This window comes from Pseudopodoces humilis, chromosome 23, assembly GCF_049639895.1.
Source record: "Pseudopodoces humilis isolate 2021_Gansu_Grassland_sample_001 chromosome 23, ASM4963989v1, whole genome shotgun sequence".
Taxonomy (NCBI): Eukaryota; Metazoa; Chordata; class Aves; order Passeriformes; family Paridae; genus Pseudopodoces; species Pseudopodoces humilis.
This window is the reverse complement of record NC_142222.1, coordinates 2,575,788-2,596,472: the sequence shown is the minus strand read 5'-3', so window position 1 is coordinate 2,596,472 and position 20,685 is coordinate 2,575,788. Positions and strand designations below refer to the sequence as shown.

The following is a 20,685-nucleotide window of genomic DNA, read 5'->3' as shown; positions in this document are numbered from 1 at the left end:
GAGTTTACTTTTAACTATTTTGACCAATATCATGTTGGCACAGTCTGAGCTTTCCCCCTTTGAGCAACTGGTTGACTAAATTGCCATTTTAAACTAGCATTAGTTATGTCCTGGATTCTCTTAGAGTAATTCTATAAAGCACTCTAGAGCAGCTGGAAAAGCTGATGAAAGCTTTTAAAATAAAATAGCAGTGTTTGTTTAATTTGGAGGCTCTGATTCTTTTTTGAAGAAGGTCAGAATGTCAGCATGTTTGATGAAAATAACTGGAGGAATTGTGTGCTTACTCACACAATTTCATCATATGTAGCTCAGAACTACTGGAAGAATATGTAAAAAGCTTTGACAGATCTGTGTAAGATATTTCATTGTTGAGAAATTTCAGTATTTCCTAGCAGATAGCTCAATACCATGTGATTTTCTGAGCACTGGCTTTTATGGAATGAAGTGGGGGAATGGTGAACAGATGTGTTCTCGTGGCAAATTTGGCTCATCCCTCCTAGGAATATCTAGAATTGGGATAATCTCTGCTCTTAGGAAAGTTGAGCTCTTCAGAGGGGTCAGTTCAGGCTTGTGGGAGAAAACCAAACACTGCAATAGGTGCTTTGTGATGGCACCTCTGTAGCTCCAAAGTCTGGAACACTCCTGTAGTGAAAGGAACATTTCTCTCACGGCAGAAGTTAAATGTGACACTGCAGCAAACCCCACATAAAGAGACTTGCAGGCAGCCTGGAAAAAGCACTGAATGTTGCACTTGGGGTGCTGATACATTTCCTACCAGACAGCTGCTCTAAAACTAATAAAAACTAAACCTTAATACAACTTCTGCATATTTTTCATTCCTTAAGATCCATTTAATCAGCCAAACCTATACAAAGTTATAATTTTTTGTAGATGTGGCTGACTTAATTAAAAAAACAAACTAAACCCCCAACAGCCCCTCTTGTGTTTGTGAGTATTGCTGCACATATCTTAAGAATCAGTTTTGGAGCTGTATTTTTGTCTTTCATCCCATATTACTCTGCTGTCTTTGGGACTGTTCTTTGCATTAAGGTTCAGAAACCCTGGGAAGGAATTCCTGTGCCTGTGTAATTTGAGGTAATTTGGTATCCTGGGGATGTGAAGTTTGCTACCAGTGTGCTTTGGATCATAATTTATCTCACCCTGCACTTTGAGGCTTGGCCAACCACTCTAGAGACTTGTTCCCTGTGTTTTACAGCTGCAGATTTCAATCAGGTTGGTTGTTCTTGCTGGAAATCTTTAGTTTCAAGGAATTTGACTGGAAATGGAGCAGTCAGTGCCCTTGGTGTGGAGGTGACTCCTTCCCCTGGGCTTTCTGGGACTGTGGCTGAGTGAGCTGCAGGACCTCAGCCCCACTCTGTCTCTGTCCCTTTGAAGGATGTGCAAATAGAGCTGTTTCTTTCATTTGAAGCTGATCCCATCTGGATTTTTCCCAGTTCTGTTTGAAAGCATATGCTTCCAGAAGGGGAGATTTTCTGTGCTCTGCTCTCCCAACAATAGCTGGCAGTGGTGGCACAGCAGCCAAGAGGGAGGCTGTGATTTCTCATAGGTGTTGGGCTGTGATAACAGCTCCTTCAGCAGCCCTGCCTTCCTGTCTGTTGCTCTGGTGGTTTTTTTTCCTCCGTGTATAAGGTTATATTAAAATAAAAAGTCTGTGTCATTGTACATTTTAATTGTACTGAAAGGACAGTCCCGAATGTTCATAATTGTTTATAATTGATGCTGGTGTGGCGTGTGAGCAGATGACCAGGGAAGTCAGAACGAGATAGTTTTGAGTGTTCACTCTTTAATGATGTGACTCCTAAACAAATAAACTTATTGAACTAATCTCTATTATATGAGACCTCTTAAAATTTTTGCTGTGGGAGCAGTAACCCCTCAGCTGTTTGTGCTGTGCAGTCACGTGCTGAGAGGTAACAACCATGACCTGCTCTTCCCTTCCTCCCTCCCCTGCTGCTCCCAGTTAAAACCAGTTAAAAGTGAGACACTGGTGGATGGGCTGAAATCTGATCTCTAAGAACAACTCACCATTACTCTGCCTGGGGAAATTCTCCAAAGTTTTCACTCCTGGTTATGGATAGGGCAGGGATGGAGCAGCTCCCTGAAGGGGGTATGTGTGTTCTGGGGTCTCATTGCCCATTTTTAAGAAGGTGATTTCAGTTTTCTAGATGAATAAAAAACCACAGAGAGGATTTTGCTGAAGGTCTTTGCTGCAAAAAACAAAAAAATTGTCATTGTATTTGTCACAACCTCTTTCAGTCACTTGGAGACTACAGAAGCTCAATAATGTGGTTTAAATGACTACACATTAAACTAAAATTCGACAAATAGGTGTAATTCTCTTTTCTCCTTTCTAACCAGTTGTTTTGTTGCTGCTTTCAGGAATATGGTTGTATATGTTTTATTCCAAAATCCCCTCATAAATGTGAGCTGGAGACTGTCATCTGCTTCATCCCACTGTGCTGCTTGGATTGCTTCAATAACTATCTTTGGATGAGGCTGTTCCTCTTACTCATTACTGGGGTATACCTGGAGTAAATATGATTAGGAAACCTGTCAGATTAAATACTATTTTAGATACAATTTAAGTAGATCAAATATGACACCCCTAATGAAGCACAAGTACCAAGTGTTTACATGAGGGGCATCTCTTGGAGTTTTTGGTAATAATTACAACTTGCTAAACTTTAACACAATTGAAATAGCAGTAAGCAAACAATTGAGTAATCCAGAATTGGTGGGTGGATCTGATAGACAACTGAAAGTCTAGAATGCTAAAAGCTGCTATATTACTTGTATGGTTGCTTTTTTTTTTTTTCCTTGTAATTGGGAAATAAAGCAGCCAATTGCAGTGGGTGGCAAAGCAGAACTTGTGTCTGACGAGTTCACTTAAAAATGGTGGAAAACACCAGAGAAAAACACCACACACCCAAAACAAAAAACAGAAAACCACCCCACAAACCACTTGGAAATTCATAAGTGATAAGGTTATCATAACTTGCTGCACAGGTTTCAGGGTAATTCTGTTTATGACAAGTCTGGGTTCAGGATTTTAGAATGCCAGGCCACCATTCTCTTCCTTTGTTTTTTGTTTGTTTTTTTTTTCCCCCATGGAAATAGAAAATAATAAGTATATAACTTCATGGGAGGTGACTGCTGAAAAATAATCTACATAGCAATTTTGCTTTATTTTAAACCTTTGTACATGTAGTTATATTGTTTTGAAGGTGTGCTTATCATGGTTCTGTAGAGGGGCTTTTTTTTCTCTACCTCATCTTGCCATGAGGAAGAGGTGGAACTGTGGGTGTGATTCCCGAGTTTGGTGCAAGGCTGGTGGCAGCCCTGGAGTCTGGAATTGGGATGGCCATGGCTGCAGTGTGTGTTTGGGGGATATTTTTCTAGTTTGGGCCCTGGGAATGGTCCTGCTGTGCCATGAGAAATGTCTTTATTAGCACTGAACAGCGTGGATGGGATCAGCTCCTGTCTGTCTGGTCTTCACTGCCCTTAAGACAAAGGGAATGCTGCTTTTGGTCTGTTTTAACCCACATTTCTGCCCTGTTCGCCTCCCTTTTCCCAGTTCCCATGGTTGTCTTTTCACAGGAACACACTTAATCCCCTGGGATGCTGTTGGGAAACATCATTATTAAGGAATAGAACAAGATTTCTGCGTGCTAAAGCTCAAAAATTCCTTCATACTTGAGAGAGTTAACTATGAAAACAAGGTTCACCCACAGGTTTTGGGTTTATTTCTATTTAGTCTGAAACCAAGTGGCTTTTCCCTGATAGTGCTGGAATATTTTCTATTAAGGCTGCTCAACTCTTTGCAGTGTAAATTTCCTCCCTATGTTAATCTTTAAATCAAACAATGTCAACATTTTTTTACAGCAGCTCTAATGAGGCTGTTCTGGCATCATGTCCCGGCAGGAGAGCAGGTGATGTTTTTCCTTTTGCTGTAGACAGCTGGAATTGAGAGCTGCTGTAAGTAGGACAGTGCAGGATAAACAGCAGGAGCTGAGAGCATTGATCACATGATTGTCTCTTTGGAATATTGGGTTGCTACAGAGACTACAAGCAGACAAATTTAGCACTTTACATCACAAAGCAGTTTTCTCTTATTTAGCTTAAATTACACTGGTAGTTGGTTCATCAGGAAAAAGGAAAAAATGATATGGCTCTTGGTTTTTAGCTTTCAAGTATAAATCTGCTCTTTTTGTTCACTGAACAATAAAATAATACAAAAACCATACAGATACTTCAGATTTTGTTAAATGACAATTTTATAATGCATTTCCATTTTGAACTTTGAAAAAATCTGGCTTAATAAAATGTTTGTAAATGTTTCAGGATGGGAAAGAGCAATACAGGAAAAGCTGTTTCCCCTGGCTTTGGAACACAGGGATGTTTAGAGCCATAATCCTTTTCCCAAATACGTTCTGGATCTTTATGCTTTATAGCACACGTTTATTTCCCTGTGAAAGCTCAGATAATTCAGATTTGCAGCCTCAAATTAAAGGATGCTAAAATACAAGGTGACAGGTTTATTAGTCTCATTTAAGTTCTGAAATACAGGAACGTGAGCAAACTCTTTAGTTTTGTAGTATTGTTTATAATTGTATCTGGAAAAATATATACCTTTGTGTGGATATATAAACTTCTTGCTGCCTTCTGAAAAAAATCATTTTTCTTCCTTTTAAAATACTGTGCTGAAGTTTTAGTTTGTATAAAAGTAAAATTGGTGTTATTGGGATGAAGCTAAGCCCGTAAATAATGAAGTTAATTTAAAATGTGGCAGTCTAAAGCAACTGTGGTTTATTCTGGAATACAGATTGCTTGCTACATTTATGTTTGTTTTAGTGCACATAACTCAGTTATGGAATAAATAAATATTTTTAACTCTCAGGTCTAAGTCAAATCAAAACATCCTCAGCCAGGAAGAATGCTTTGGAGAGCCTTTTGACAGGAGTCATTAATGATGTGCTTTGAACTGGAAGGGTTTTTTCTACTTTGCTATTAGCTATGTTTTTCTGCTTTGTGTTATCATCAAAATCAGCCTTCTGCTGTATTTCCCTGCCTGGCCGTGGGGAGTTACTCAGGGATGCTTGGAAGAACATCTCTGCTCCATGGCTTTGTCCAGAGTGAGAGGAGCAGCTGGAGTTCCAGCTCTGGATCCTTCATTTATGAATCAGAATGTGCATCTCCCTAGAAAACGTAGCTGAGCATTTGCTGAGGTTCTTTGCACTGGTTTCAGTGTTTTACTTATTCCCTATTTTGCTGATCACAGCACGAGCACACTGAATTTCCTGTTCCTTTGTAGTCAGAATTAAGTTTGGGGAATCTGGCGGTTCAGGATTGTGGATGGTGAGTGGGAATTGAGGATGCCACGTTTGAAATAGGATGGGCTTTTGGAGCAGCAAAGGTGGGAGGGAAAAACAACCCCACTTCTCTTCAGTACCTGTGCTATTCCAGCTGCACCTGAAAGTGTGAGTAGTCCCAAAGAACTGTTCTGTTGTATCCCAGCTTGGTTAAAGGGAAAAGAAAATAAAAGAATAATTAGGAAGGGTTTAGGGCTTCATGGGGGGCGTGTGTCACCTTAAACCTTTTTTCCTTATAAATTTATATTTCCAGAAGAACCTATTTAATTGTAAGACTGTGCTCTTCATTCTAGGAATTTATTATAGGAGGGAACTGTCACATTTTCAATAGGAGGTTCTCTGATGTTTTGGATTTATTTAAGTGGCACCCAGAACTTTTGTGTGGTGAAGGGCAACTCTTGGGAGATGCTTCACTTTGGTGGCTGAGGGTTGGGAACTCTCAATTATTGTCAGCCACTCCTGGTATTGATTCTTGGGGAAAATGCCCCACACTGGCCAAGATATACCAATTTTTGGCAATCATTTTATAACAGACTGAAATAACGGTGCAAGTTAATTATTTAATGAGAGCCTTACTCAGCTGATGAGTTTGTGCTCCTAAACCAGGTGTGTTGGGCCCTGCTGGGAGGGACATGGTGGGATCAGAAGTGGGACAATCATCAGTCCTGGGACAGAAACTGCTGTGAGCGTGCTCCCTGTGCAGGGAGTGGCACTCAGAGTGTGCAGTTTATAAGGATTCAGTAAATATTTTGGTTGGGTTAGCAGCACTTTGGCAGAGTAAGGTGCTCCCACTTCAACTCAGAAGTAATTCACAAAGACAAGCTAGGAAAACAGGAGATAGTAATTACATAAAACAAACATTTTCTCTTTCAGCTGAAACATTTGGTTTTCTTTTTTTTTTTATTTACTATTAAAATGTGCTTTTAGTTGGAGCCTTCCTTGTGCTGCTGCTGTCATGAGGAGGTGATTTGAGTGTGGATTAGGGATTTGAGTGGGGTCCTAATGCAGCCAATGTTTGGGAAGCACTTTAAAGATCTAAGACTCTACAGAAGTCCTAATGTGAAGACAAAACCAGACCTAATTACCTTTTTATCAAGAAGATATTTTCAGATTTGCTAATGGAAACCTCCTGTAGATGTGGACTATAGTGTGGTTTCCCCTCCTACCCTTCAGTTATTCTTAAAAAGGTACAAGTAGAAATTGTATTGGATTTATCCACAGCAGCTTCTGTTTTTTCCCCCCCATAAAATCATAATCCTTTGTCTGTGAAACAAAAACATCTTTATTTTGTATGATTAGAGTGGAGAGGGAGCATGGGGGAATGGAATGGTTTTACACAAATGTATTTAATGGAGTGTAGATGAGGACTGAAAGTTGCTTGAAATAGCATTATTCCCAAGGAGTCTCTTTTTATTTTATTTTTTATTTGTTTTTAAAGTTGCTTTCAGGATTGGAGCTCAGTCTAACTGCCTTCTGGTGTGTTCAGATCAAAAGTCATAAAGAAACCTTGTTCTGATGGCCCTTCATTGATTCACTGATTCAGAGATCAGTTGGAAACTGTATTATTGATACCTAAATTCTGTGATTGGGACTTTAATGAAATTAATTAGAAATATTAATGGAGCAACTTGATGTTCAGAGTCAGACAAGAAAAAAGTTGTTTTGAATTAGGATTTTGTTTTCAGAATTTTCTGAGTAAAATATATGCAACAATGAATGATGGCAGTAGTAGAAGTACTAAAAAAGGAGGTTATCAATGCTGACTTTAACATCAGCTATTTTTCTTTCTATATCTGACCTTAAGGATATCACTGATTCTCTCTTCATGCAGAATAAAATTTCAAACTGTTGAGGTGTAGGGATTTTTTTTTTTTTTATATTTCAGCAGTGAGATGCTCTGCACAAATTACCAGTGATCTTCTGAGCTATCTAAAATAGTCTGCAAATAAAAATAGGATGAACTCTCCGTTAGCAGGCAGGAAACCACCAGCCTGATTCTGTTACTGTGTCCTTGACTGAATTGTAAAGATAATTTGCCTATTTACCCCAAAGTGATACATGGTAGATTTTTTGCTTGATTAGGATTTTTGGTTGTGAGGTGACTTACTTAGAAGATCAGAGGTGGATTTAGAGAAATGTGGAAAAATCTATATACATATATATATATATCTCCACCTTTTTTTTATTAGATTATGTTAAAGCTTGGAATATTCCTCCTAAACTGAGGTTATGCACTGACAGCCAGGCTCTAGAATCTTAAAGAATTGGAGGATGTTCAAAAGTATTAATTTAAACAAAACAATAATAAAAAGTATGCATGTTTGTAGAGTTTTTTGGTAAGTCAATAAAATAATTAGTGTGGGACATCCAGTAGAGCTCTGGTTCTTCATGTTCCTTCCTCCTTTTCTTTACTCCCTCCAAAGAGCTTCCCTGTGGTTTTGATTTTTTTTTTTTAATTAGGATTCTTTATTTGTATTTCTTGTGATTATTTCCACATGCATTGATATTTCTTAAGTTCTGTAGGCTGAAATAATTTGAATGTGAGAAAGCTGTTTCTGAGCACGATTGGCTCAGAAGAAACAAGCTATTCGAAGTCCATGAAGTGTTAATTTTGACTTTCAGGTTAACCTTTGTTTTAAAGCAAACTGGTGCTTCCAGGGGATAATTTGTGTCCCAGGTGGGATCTGTTTCCCTTATCCCGAGTTTCCAGACTCCCTTTTTTACTGTGTATTTCTCCTGTGAAACATATTATCCTACTGGCCTGAAAGTGCCTCTGCTGCACCTCTAAAGAAAACCCTCCGGTGCTGCACATCGTTCTGCTGTTTAACGCATTTATAGCCAGAATTAGTGGAAATTGGGTGATTTTTGGGTTTTCCAGGATGAACTGTAGCAGTGGATCCTCTGTCCATGCCATGGAGGCAGACCTGGGAGCAATGGCAGTGGCAGCGCTGGGTGTTCACTCGCTGGATTATTTTGTTGGAAACCTCTCCCCTGCTGAGTTGGGGGAGGAAAGAGATCTGATTTGGGGTGGTTTTTTTGTATTTTTGGATTTGGCTTTTGCATGGTGACCTTGAGTTTTCCTTGCTCCTCCTTAGGACTGGTTTTGCAGTGTGATGAATTGAAATGCTTCTGTTATCATGCTGATGCCTCCCTTTGTCTTGGTTTATCTGAATTCCATCAGATTATGCTGTGATTGTTTGTCCTTTATCTGGCTAACAATGGGGTGTTTACAAGAGGTGAAGCTTAATTGCATTTAAAGTGTATATAGGGAATATATGCTTTTATTTTTAAATTATATCTTGCTGATGCTGAGCTTCTGAATTGTGTCTGTCACTGGGAACCAAGGCACTGCCACCTCCTTCGCCCTAAAACATCCAGTATGGTTTGGAAAATAAAATTCAGTTTGAAAATCAGTCTTCCACCATTTGCATAAGGATTAAAGTTTAATCAGATTTCCATACTGGAATTTAGTGGTGTGTCCTGCCCACGTGACTTGTTACACTTGAAGTCATCAACAAGATGCTTAGCTCCATCCTCACTGCATTTTGGAAATGTAACTTCCCTGGGATTCCTGAGCACTGTGGGGTTTCAGCTGTTATGAAGCAGTTTATAATTCATTCAGATCTTACCTTTTTTTGCTCCTAAAACACAATTAAAGCTGAAAGCTGGAGAACTGTTTTCCCTCAGAGCAGCTCCTCAGTGGGGTCACACCAACTCTTGCTTTAAGGTGCTGGAATAAAAACGTGCTGTTCTTCCTGCTCCTCCATGAGCACTCTGACGGTTCTCTCATCCTTTTTGAGTGGTTTTGGTCCTCAGTTTTAAATCTGCTGTGTTTTTGTCACTGTTCCACCTTCTCCATGACTCTGAGGCTTTGGGCGTGAGAGTGAACCAACCCATATCCATTTCCAAGGATTGAATGGACTGTGCCAATTCCAGGAAGTTTTCCTTCCCCTTGCTGCGCCACATCCCACCATCTCCCTCTGGGAAAAAAGCATCTTGAAAATGGCACTGAAAATGTTCCCAGTACCCTCAGCAGTGGAGGTTGTGTTTTAATGGGGTTGTTCCTGTTGGTTCTCCCTGCCCTGGAGCTGTTTGTGTCTTTCTCAGGAATGCCAAACTGGCTTTTAGACTAAGGAACACCAATGTCCCAGAGCCTTCATGCCATCCTGGGTGGTGGGATCAGGTTGTATTTTTGGGGCACAGTGGTGTTGCATTCATTTTTAGGCTGCAGCAGTTCATGGAGTGTCTTTTCCATTGGATCATGCAAAGTATCTGCTGTTTTGACTGACTAAGACCAGTGTTTCCTGTGACTTGATATCTTTATTCCCTGAGACTGAGCAGGGTTTTGCTGCTCCCTCCTTACAAAGGAAGATTTATTTTCTCACCAGCACTTTATAAAGTTCTTCTCAGGTTCTCCTTGACCTTGGTCCTTCTCTGGCCGTGATGTTGGACCTAATTTAAGGTCCAAATGAGCAGCTTCTTCTGCTTCTAAACATCTGCTGTTTTCCTGCTGGAGTGCATCAGTCTGGCAGACACTTGGGATAACTTCTAGCCACTGTAACTGAGGAATGTTGTACCTGTACAGCTTCTTTAAAAGGGGGGAAAAGCTTTTCAGGCAGGTGTGAGGATGTGCCACTTCTGACGGGGATCTGCTTGGTTTTGCCTTCCTTTCTTCCTGCCCTTTAATTAAAATTGGTGAAATATGTTTCACATAAATCATGGAGTTGATGTGGATGCAACATGAAATGTTTTCCTGGTTGTTCTTGCAGGGGTCAGCTGTATATGTAACAACAATAGGGAGCAGAGCCCCAAAAATTAGAAATTCTCTGCAGAGTGATCATGAGGAGTAAAAGGTTTCATGTAGCTGCTCACTAATAACTGTACAGGGCACTGAGATACAGCATTTAAACCAGAGTTGTAGGAAGGAGAAATGTTCATTATTGGGGAGTTATTTGCTGTTCAAGTCTGTTGGTCTTTTTTTCCCCTAAAACTCTGGACCATGAGAGACACTGTCAGTGAAACATCTGCTATTAAACATTGACACTTGCCTTAATGACTTTAATTAAGAATGTCTCAAGCCTGGTTTTTTTAAATTGATTGTATCTTCCCTTTTGTGTGTAGGTATGGGATTTCATTTTTAGTTACTTGATTGGCTTCAAGAACACGAAGATAAGATTCAATTTAAATAACAAGACAAAACCACTTCTCAAAGCTGTTGCCATTCTTCTTGCTCTTAAATAAGTGACTTGTTGGCTGATATTAAATTCTGCTTAGTGGAGCTGTGACAGAACAACCTAGATATGACCTCATTAAAAATAAAATATGTTCAGAGGTATTTCTAGATATTTTAAATAAATGCATAAGGTATAAAAATATTAAATTACAGGTTTTTGTCTTGTAAAAAATGATACAAGTTTTAAATTTCCTCAAGACAGCAAAATATAAAGTGTCAGACTGAAGAAATTGAAAACTTAGTGCCTGTTGTTTTTCAACTGATTTTTCTTTGGGTTTGTAAAGGGAATATATATTTAGCATTTTATTGCTATTTACATAGAAGGGTGTTTTGGTTGGTTCCTTTAATGAGTATATTGTCAGGGAATGCCTTCAAACTACCAAAAAAGAGACCAGCTTACTGAAATTCTGTACTTCAGACTTATTTTCTGCTGTTGCCTTTGCAGTGAGCACTTGTCCTGCTCATTCACCTTCTTCCTGCATGGGGACAGCAACGTGTGCACCAGCGTGGAGATCAGCCAGCACCAGCCCGTGTACCTGCTCAGCGAGGAGCACCTCACCCTGGCCCAGCAGTCCAACAGCCCCTTCCAAGGTGGGATTGCTGCTTGTGGCACCTGCAGTCATCCTCTGGCTGCTCCCTGAGGGCGTGGGGCAGGCTGGCAGTGGGGGCAGAGTGTGTCCTGCTGTCCCCAGCTGTCCCCTGTCCTCACACAGTCAGGTGCTGTGTCCTGGCCCTTCTGCAGGTGGAGCGTTTGCATATTCATCTCTTGGCATGTAGTTGAGTCATTTGTCCTCATGACACCGTTTCCAAGTACCGTCCTATTGGTGATTTAAATATTTTGCTGTTTCAACCTTATAACCCCCACATACCTTCACCAACCCTCTATCAGAAATCCATTTCTGGCTCGGTGTATTTAACCTGTTCACACCCCCTCCCCTTTTCACTTGGCTCTTCCTTGCCTGTGAATCCCTGTGGTTCCCCCAGCAGATGCAGGTTGTGCTCTGGAAGACAGAGGAGTGCTGGGGCCTGAGTCTGGTCAGTGGGGCTGTGTGATCCCTCCCTGCAGAAATCACCTCTCCTGCATGGCCACACACCTTTAGTAATGTTCAGTGCCCAAACTTGCTTTTTTCCCTGAATGCAACTTAACAGCAGCTGTGCTTCCCCACTATGGACAAGACTAAACATGAAACAGATGATTCCCTATGTATTCCCTGTAGTTGTAACACCTGAATGAAAGGATGAGGAAACACCTAAACTCTGCCAGGATTTGGAAGTGTTTCTTTATCCCACCTATACCTGAGACTCCTTGCAAGCCAAGATGAAAATTTGCCCATTACTTGTTTGAATTATTAATTGGTAGTAGTTGTGGTTCCTCAATTCTTACAGCACCTATAAATTTAACCATGTGAACCTATTACCAAAAACTCAGGTAGTATAAATCATTATTGAGCTGCATTTTGACTTACCCATGGTAAGTTGTTTATTTGATGTGGCTGAAATATTTAGGGGGTTGATATCATCTCCAATGGATTTTTATTTCTGTTCTAGTTATCCTGAGCCCCTTTGGGTTGAATGGCACACTCACAGGGCAGTCCTTCAAGCTTTCTGATTCATCCACAAAAAAGCTGATTGGGGAGTGGAAGCAATTCTACCCTGTCACATCCAACTTGAAGGAGGGATCTGAGGAAAAACAAGAAGAAATGGATTGGGAGGATGATTCTTTAGCTGCTGTTGAAGTCCTTGTTGGTGAGCCTGATTACCTTTAATTACTGAAATAAGCTAGATAATTAAACCTGCAAAATTCTGAATGCAGAAGTGACCCCATTTGATTCCTTTGCACCAGTGGTTGTTGGGTTTGGTTTCCCTGTTTGATGCTCAGGACTATCTATGATGAGTTGCTGCTCAAAGTGGATTTTGCAGACCCATTAGTAGGAGGTCTTTTTCTTATGTGCAAGATTTAAAAAAAAATAAAAATAAGAGAGTAAAAAAAAAAACCCTGGATGCTCACTGTTGACGTGTGAGCTGCATAGAAATCAGGTTGTGCTGTTTCAGAGTCCGTGCAAATTCAAACAGAGCAGATTTGTCTTTTAGGGATGTCTTCAAAGCCACAGTCCTGGAGAACCTGATGTACTCAGGCACTGCCTTTATCTGCTGTTTTTCCAAAATCCCAGCCCCTGGATGGCAGTGGTTTGTTCTGCTGTGGGCTGGTGACCTCTGTTTTGCCAGCAAATGTGATCCCTTCTCTGTGAGAAGCCTGTAGTGCAGTGATGGCTGGAGACCCTCATGCTGCTGGGGATGTTGGCAGTGTTACATGATACTAAAAAGGATTTTTGCAGCCTTTATAAAACAAAGTGACAGAGGCAGGTAGCAGCATGTGGGTGTCTCTGCCTGTGTATTCAAAACCCTTTTAATTCATTCACCCAAATCTTCTGTTTAAAGCAAATCAAGTAAAGGTGGAGGTGACAACAGAGGCTTTTTGTCCAAGGAGATGCTGCAGTAGGTAAAAAAGGGTCTGTCAGCTTAGGAGTGACTGCTAAAATGATGCATTTGATGGTTTTGAGTGTAACTAACTGGGCAATGCCCTCTCTTGGCAGCTGGTGTGAGGATGGTGTACCCGGCGTGCTTCGTGCTGGTCCCTCAGACAGACATCCCTGCTCCCAGCTCTGTGGGGGCTCCCCACTGCTCCACTGCCTGCCTGGGGGTCCACCAAGTGCCTGCTTCCACCAGAGACCCTGCCATGTCCTCCGTCACCCTGACTCCCCCCACGTCCCCGGAGGAAGTTCAGACAGGTGGGAAGGAATTGAATTTTGATGAAAGAATTGTTTCCATGGCTTCTCCTTCAAACACAGCAGTATTTGCAGGGGATTCAGGTGCTCTGTGTGCAGCTGGCTTGGTAGGAAAAATCACATTTCTTTAGACCTGAGTTTGTTGTAGTAAAATCAGTGTCACCAGTTGTGGGCAAAATGATCTCAAACTCTTCTGTTAGCTGCTGTTGTACTTGGTCTTGTTATTGTACTTTAGATTGCTCTGGGGAAGGTTTTGGGTTTTTTCCCCTCATGCATGCCTGTGTTCTGACACAGGTCCATAGCCCCCATTGTGCCCATGGTCATTAGTGAAAGGTGATGTTTTCTCCCAGTCCAGGAAGATTGGCTGTAGTTAAATTTCCTGTGTGCCCTCTGTCCTGGGTGTGAGCAGTGGTTATGGGGAGCTTAGGTCACAGCAGGTGAGACTCACTGATTAATTCAGGTGACTTATATAAATTTTATTGTGCAGAAGAGGTTTTGGTTTTTCCTTCCATCATCTCCTGTTACTCAAGCTTAACCCTTTTTTTAAATCATAATGTTTGCTTTGCTCAAGTTGTTTTCTATTTCAGGTCACTTCCATCAAAGATAAAGAATATCCAGCTCACTTAGAACATAAACATAAATGGTGCTTTTTTAAATCTCCTATAATAATCTGCTACTATTCCTGAATTTTCTGTATTTTTTTATTTCCTAACACTGAGTCAAGAAGATGCTTTTCTTCCTATGGTGATTGAATTGGCGTGAGAGACACTGCATCGTCTCACTGCCTGAATGTGTTTCCTCTGGTGCTGCTTTTCAGTTGATGCTCAGTCTGCCCAGAAATGGGTGAAGTTTTCCTCGGTTTCGGACGGATTTATCTCGGACAGTACCAGCCATCACGGTGGCAAGATCCCCAGAAAACTGGCCAACCAAGTGGTGGACAGAGTCTGGCAAGAGTGCAACATGAACAGAGCACAGAACAAGTATGTACTCATCCTCTGAAGCCAAAAATACCATTATTTTTTGTGTTCCTTGTAGCAATTAGTTCTCTTAAAGATGCTGTGACTGCTGGTGGAATGTGCTTTACTCTTCTAATAAACCATTTCTAAAGAAGTTCATTTTCCTCCTAACTATTTAGGAATGATTTACTTAGTCCTCAGTTTAATATGTCAGGAAAAGGCTATTTATCCTTTCTTTGCTGAATCCCTTGTCACCAAACTGCTCTTGAGCTTTGCCAGAAGATAAGAGAAGAGCATATGTTGCTCCCAAATAACTCTCCTGGTATTGAATCCTAGGAGGAAGTATTCTGCTACATCAAATGGCTTGTGTGAGGAGGAGACAGCTGACAAGGTGGCATCCTGGGATTTTGTTGAAGCCACGCAGAGGACAAATTGCAATTGCTCAAGGTACAGCACTTGGCAGAGGCGCAGCCCGGTGATGTTTGCGGGGCTGAAGTGCTCAGGAGAGGCTCCTGATCGCTCCTGCAGGAGTAATTAAGCAGTAGCTGCTTGGAGGAAAGCTGGAACAAAACTTGTATCTCCTCTCCTAAATGTCATTGGAGGTCTTGAAATTCTGCCCAAGAAGTTAATGCAGAGGTTGGAGTTGAGTGAATTGGCTGAGGGGGCCTGCTGGCAGTGCAGGGACAATTCCCGAGTCCTGGGCTGGAATTCCATATGGATATGGGCAGTAACATCTCATGAGCAGCTTTCTCAGGGAATGGGAAGGGAATGCTCTTTATTTAAGATTAAAGCACCTCTTCTAGAGGGCTGTGGCTTTAGCCTTGAAGGGAGAAAGCTGTTAATCATGAGCTTGAGAATAAAAGCTCCAAACCTGCTGTCTGGGAAGGGTGGCATTCCAGGGGTGGCTGTGTGGAAAACTGCTCCTCTGGGAGTGGATGCCAGTGTGTGTTTTTCAAATTAGCTGGGGAAAAAAGGGATTGAAACAAAGGGCAAAAAAGTCTGTGATTAAATATCTATATCTATATGTATTTATAAGACAGCCTTTTTGAGGCTGCAATGCCACAGACTGTTAATACAGGTATTAAAAATAAATGGAAACATTAATTTCATTGAATTCTCAATTTCTGTACTTATGGCAGAATATTAATCTTTAGGTGACTGAAGTGTTACAATAGGTTTAAACACTTTCTCTGATTTAAATGTTACACTGATTACTTTGCTGTGAATATTCGTATCTTAGGAAAAAAATTACTGTCTGGAGGATGTAGCATTTTGAGAGAAATGCATTTTTTTAACTCCCTTATTGAAATGGTTGGTTAAAGTTCTGTGGAAATACTTGTGTCCTGAGAAGAGCTGGGATGTGGAGGAGGATTAAATGTTCTTTTCAAGGAGAATGTAGCTATGATAGTACTAGTTAAGAGCAAACCAATCACTTAACTATGTGAGGTGTGTATTAGAAATATGTAATTGCCTAAAGAGAAATTGCAAAGACCTAAACCCCCTTATTATTCCATGTGTTTTGAATTCTAAGTGGAGAAAAACATGTGGATGTGTGTGAGAGTTTAAAGTAAAAATAGATTTTGATACCTCTTACCTTTTATCCCTACCTAATCCTGTTTTTTCAATACAAGTGCTGCTTAACTTTGCTAATGGAAGAGTGGCAAAGAACTCCCAGGCACTGAGGATATACGTGCCCTTCAATGGCTTAATCATAAACATTTCATTCTACACTTCAGTATTTCATGTGCCTCATTCTGTCAGATGATCCTGAAAGTTGGCATCTTGAACTTGCAGATGAAATGTTTAAGCTCAAGTGCATTTACACAGAACAGACCCAACTGTATTAATGCAGTTGAGACACTGCATTTTTCTTTTTTCCCACACTTGCTAAATTTGTAAGTAAGCAGCTACAAAAGCCTTGTAATAGCTTGGAAATAGCTATTGTAGGAGTGAGCTTGGCTTCTTGGTTCTTGATGTTAATTTTCCAGTCCTTAACCCAGTGAGGCTTGGGCAGCTCTCTTGGCTGGTGTCAGTGTTTGAATTCCAGAAGCCATTCACTAATTCTTACGTTGTTCTACTGATTCATCAGTGCTGGCACGAGTTAAAAGTGATGAGGTATTCATGTGACAATCTATTTCTGCTAAAGCAGTTATAAAATACTGTCTTAATTCTGAGGATTCTTTGTGTGTTTGGCTCATAGGACAGATGTAACGATTTTAAAAACGGTGTTCTAAAATGGTACAGTGCTGCTCAAGTCACTCAAATTCTGGTCAGAAAGAAGAGGCAGGTTCACTTCGTAATGGTTTCAGTTTCAGACGTCTCTCATGGGCTGTTTAATGGCCTAGAAGCAGGTTCTTATCTAGTGAGAAAGAACACCATAGACATATTTGAAAGATTAATGTGGAGTCTTTTCCCCTGTATTAATTCTGCAGGCACAAAAATCTCAAACCAAGAAATTCAGGTCAACAGGGGCAGGCCCCACCTGTGGGCCCCCAGCAGCCGGCGGCTCCGAAGCACAAGACAAATGAGAAGCAAGACAAAGGGGATAAGCCACAGAAACGCCCTTTGACTCCTTTTCATCATCGTGTATCTATCAGTGATGATGTTGCCATGGAGGCAGATTCAGCGAGTCAGAGGCTTGTGATGACTGCACCAGACAGCCAAGTGAGGTTTGCCAATATCCGAACTGCGGACGGAGCGAAGCCCCCGCAGCTGCACGGGGCCGAGCTGGCAAACTCGCCGCAGCCGCCGCCGCTCAGCCCCCACCCCTGCGACGGCGCCGACGAGGGGGTGCCCAAAGCTCCCTCCACGCCCCAGAGTCAACATTTCTACCAGATGCCAACGCCAGACCCCTTGGTCCCCACAAAAGCAATGGAAGACAGGCTCGATGGCCTGTCCCAGCCTTTCCCAGCCGCGTTCCCTGAGGTTATAGAGCCCACCATGTACGTCGGCACTGCCGTCAATTTGGAGGAGGATGAAGCTGACGCGACTTGGAAGTATTATAAAGTTCCAAAGAAAAAGGATGTGGAGTTCTTACCACCCCAGCTTCCAAATGATAAGTTGAGAGAGGATCCAGTAATACCTGCTGGACAGGAAAATGTAACATCAGTTACAGAGTAAGTGGTACTTGATCCTGGAGTAACAACATGTGAAGTGAGGGAATGGGAAGGCCAAAGGCAGGAGTTTCTCAGTATAAGGAGCGGTAATGCCGAGGGTGTGAACACAACTCTAGGTACAAGAAGTCAGTCCTTGTGAAATGGGAGCACAGAGCACAGTCAGATCTGTAGCAAGACTTTCCAGCTTTTTCTCATTTCAGCTCTGATTTAGCTTACAGCAACGATATTTATTTTTATAGTATAAAATTAATCTGCAGACAAATGATGCCTATTTGGGACTTAAGTCCCTTCCTTCCCCCCCAAAAAAAAAGAGAAATTATTTTTTCACTTTGCTTTCTTCATTATTTGAAGAAAATATGGGTGGTCTCAGCTGCAGAGATCCTGTTAAAGTTTCTTCTCCTATTTCTGCTCTTGTCTTCACTTAAAAGAGCTGATATTACAAGCCCCAGCTTGTAAAACATTCTGCTCTGCTGCTTGTTTCCATTGGGATAAAGGAGTTGGTTACTTTGGATACTGTTTTAAGTTTTAATAAATTCTGGAGCTTAGAGCTACCAGAGGAAATAAAACTGGTGGTTTCAGTGGTAAAATTTAGGTTTGAGCTCTGTCTTACTGCAGTATGAGCCAAGATGAATTTGCTTTACCAGTTAGAGGGAAAACAAACCCCCCAGGAAGGATCACCACCACCAAATCCCCAAACCATAAGAACAAAATCCCTGAACCGGACCCCCTTGGCCCTGTGGGCTGTGTCCCTGTGCTGTTGGAGTGAGCAGGGAATTGTTCCTGTCATCCCTGTTTCACAGCACTTCCCTGTGAGCACACGCTGCCAGAAAAGGATGGCACTGGGAATCAACAGGTGCTGACAGGGCTGTTAATAGCAGGGAGAGCTTAACAGGATTGGGACGTGCATGAAGAGGTGACAAACTTGGGCTCAGGGCTGTGATCGAGGAATTAAGGGCTGCACCCAGAGCTGCCTCTGTCCATGCACTGCTGTTGATTATTTTTGGTCCAAATTTTCTTATTCCTGTTCAGGTAAAAGGAGACTCTTACTGTGATCAGTATCAAATTATTGAGAGCTTTAGGTTTTATTTTAGGAGCTGGGGTGCTGAATTTTGGGGTGGAAGAGCAGCGACTCACAAGACAGAAGCTTGGAGTTGGTTTTTGTCCTGTTGCTGGCAGTGGGAAGCCACTGGTGGCAGCACTGGAATAGCTGTGTAGGAAAGCTGGGAGTAGGAGTAAATGTGTTGTAGCTGTTGCTCTGCTCACACACAGTTTTAGGTGTTCTTTGTGGTCACTGTTTAAGAGACTCTTTCAACGTGTGCATTTATAGGATGTTTCAGTACTTTTTTTTCCTCTGCCTTGAATTCACTTCAGCCAATTAGATAAGGAGAGGTGTTTCCTTTTTTCTCTTCAAGACGTGGTCTTTCCAAGTTTGTTTTGACAATTTACAAAAAAACCCTAGGATATCTGGCTGTTAACTTCTCTTCCTCTGTGCTGGTCAAAAATACAACAGAGGTGTTTAATTTAATTCCCCACTCCTAGATAGTAGTTTCCATCTCTTCTTTTGCCTTTTTATTTTTCCTGATGACAATTTTTGCAGGATTTAGAACACTGGTTTATTGAGCATGGAAGAGCAGCATGGATGGATTTGCCATTGTTGTTGGCTGTGAGATATTTTTTGGGACAGTTTGTGTCTAGGGAGTGTCTGTGACAAAGTCAAACTGTTTCTATAGTTGAGAGGAATGTGCAGGAACTTCTCACCTTGTTTGGGGGAGCACCTTCCTCACCTGGTGCCTTTTGTATGCTAGGATACAGAAAATAAAGCTGGTTCAGGGGCACATCTACAGCTCATAATCAGAACAGTTTTTTCCTTGCCGATATTTTTCTTCTCCTGATGCAATATTAGATTTGTGAAACCAGTACTCCTGTGAGAAAACCCTAATTTCTGTGTACTTACCAGCTCCAGTTTTGGCTCAGAATGTTAACAAAAGAAAAATGCTGATAAAGGCAAATGTGGTTTGATTTTTCTCATTAGTAAATTAGGTACTAGTGTGCTGCAAGCTTCATTTGTATTGATCTGAGTGATATAAATGCCTCCTGAACACAGTGGCATTTGTGTGCTTTACTTGTGATTATTGCTTGGGTTTTTTTTTGGGAATGCAGTGAGTAATTCTTTAGCCTGGTGAGTTTCTTTCAGTGGATGTAGAGAGTTGAATCCATTTGTGCCTTATAATAAATGACAGCCATGACCTGGGATAAATTACTAATCTTTATGTGAATTGACAGTGCTTGAGGAGAGAGGGGCAGGATGAATCACAGAGCTGGATCTGATGTGTGGAAGGTGGTGATATTAAATGAGTAATGATTTATTCTTCATCCCTAAAAGTTTTCTGAAGCTGGGGTGTGAAGGAAAAAAGTGGAGAGATGAGGTTGTTCTTGTAAAGGCTGTGTGATAGCAGAAATAATTCCCCATGATAAATGCTAAGTAAATGATCTTGTGATTTTTATTTTTCTTCTGTTCAGATTAATGGTGCAATGTAGGAAACCCTTGAAGGTTTCAGATGAATTGGTGCAACAGTATCAGAGTAAAAACCAATATTTAACAGCTGTAGCAACGGAAGCTGACCAGGAACCTGAAATCGATCCTTATGCCTTTGTGGATGGAGATGTGGAATTCCTATTTCCTGACAGTAAAAAGGACAGGCAGAACATTGAGAGGGAAGTGGGGAAGAAACACAAGGTGAGTAAAAGAGTGAAGCTACAAATCAGTGATGAGATTAAAACAAATTGCTTTAGGCACCAGATAGAATTTAAATCCTCTTCATGTATTTAGAAGCAAATTAAAAAACAAATTATATTCTAGCAGAAATGATCAATGAAATTAAGCAGCATGTCTGTAACGGCACCTAAATTTTTTTTTGACACACTGGTGGTGCCACTGTATCAGGGTTTATGAGGAAAAAGCTGCTGGATCAGTCTGGCTCAGTGGCTTCCCTGTGGAAATAGGTGCTGGCAGGTGCCTGGGGAGAGAGGAGGAACAAGGCCAGTGCTTTGTTCACGAGTGGAAAGGTCTGGGGGTAGGTGAGGTGAGCCCTGACTCGTTCCCTGGCCAGTGAATTGCAGTTTTTATTCTTTTTTTTTGTGCTTTAGTGCAGCTACGTGAGTCTTGTACTTAAAGCAGAAGGGCGCCTACAGAAAAGGAGAAAA

General features: G+C 41.3%; 1 protein-coding gene across 1 annotated transcript in view; it reads left to right on the top strand.

Annotated features, from left to right (window-relative positions):
- The window catches only part of MED13 (mediator complex subunit 13), a 51,756-nt gene that overhangs the window by 14,915 nt on the left and 16,156 nt on the right, over positions 1 to 20,685 (top strand). Inside the window, exons 4-10 of the mRNA XM_005525700.3 lie at positions 11,069 to 11,214; positions 12,172 to 12,369; positions 13,218 to 13,412; positions 14,227 to 14,389; positions 14,702 to 14,812; positions 16,798 to 17,481; positions 20,002 to 20,218. Of these exons, the coding sequence (XP_005525757.1) occupies positions 11,069 to 11,214; positions 12,172 to 12,369; positions 13,218 to 13,412; positions 14,227 to 14,389; positions 14,702 to 14,812; positions 16,798 to 17,481; positions 20,002 to 20,218 (1,714 nt within the window). The remainder of the gene's footprint in view (positions 1 to 11,068; positions 11,215 to 12,171; positions 12,370 to 13,217; positions 13,413 to 14,226; positions 14,390 to 14,701; positions 14,813 to 16,797; positions 17,482 to 20,001; positions 20,219 to 20,685) is intronic.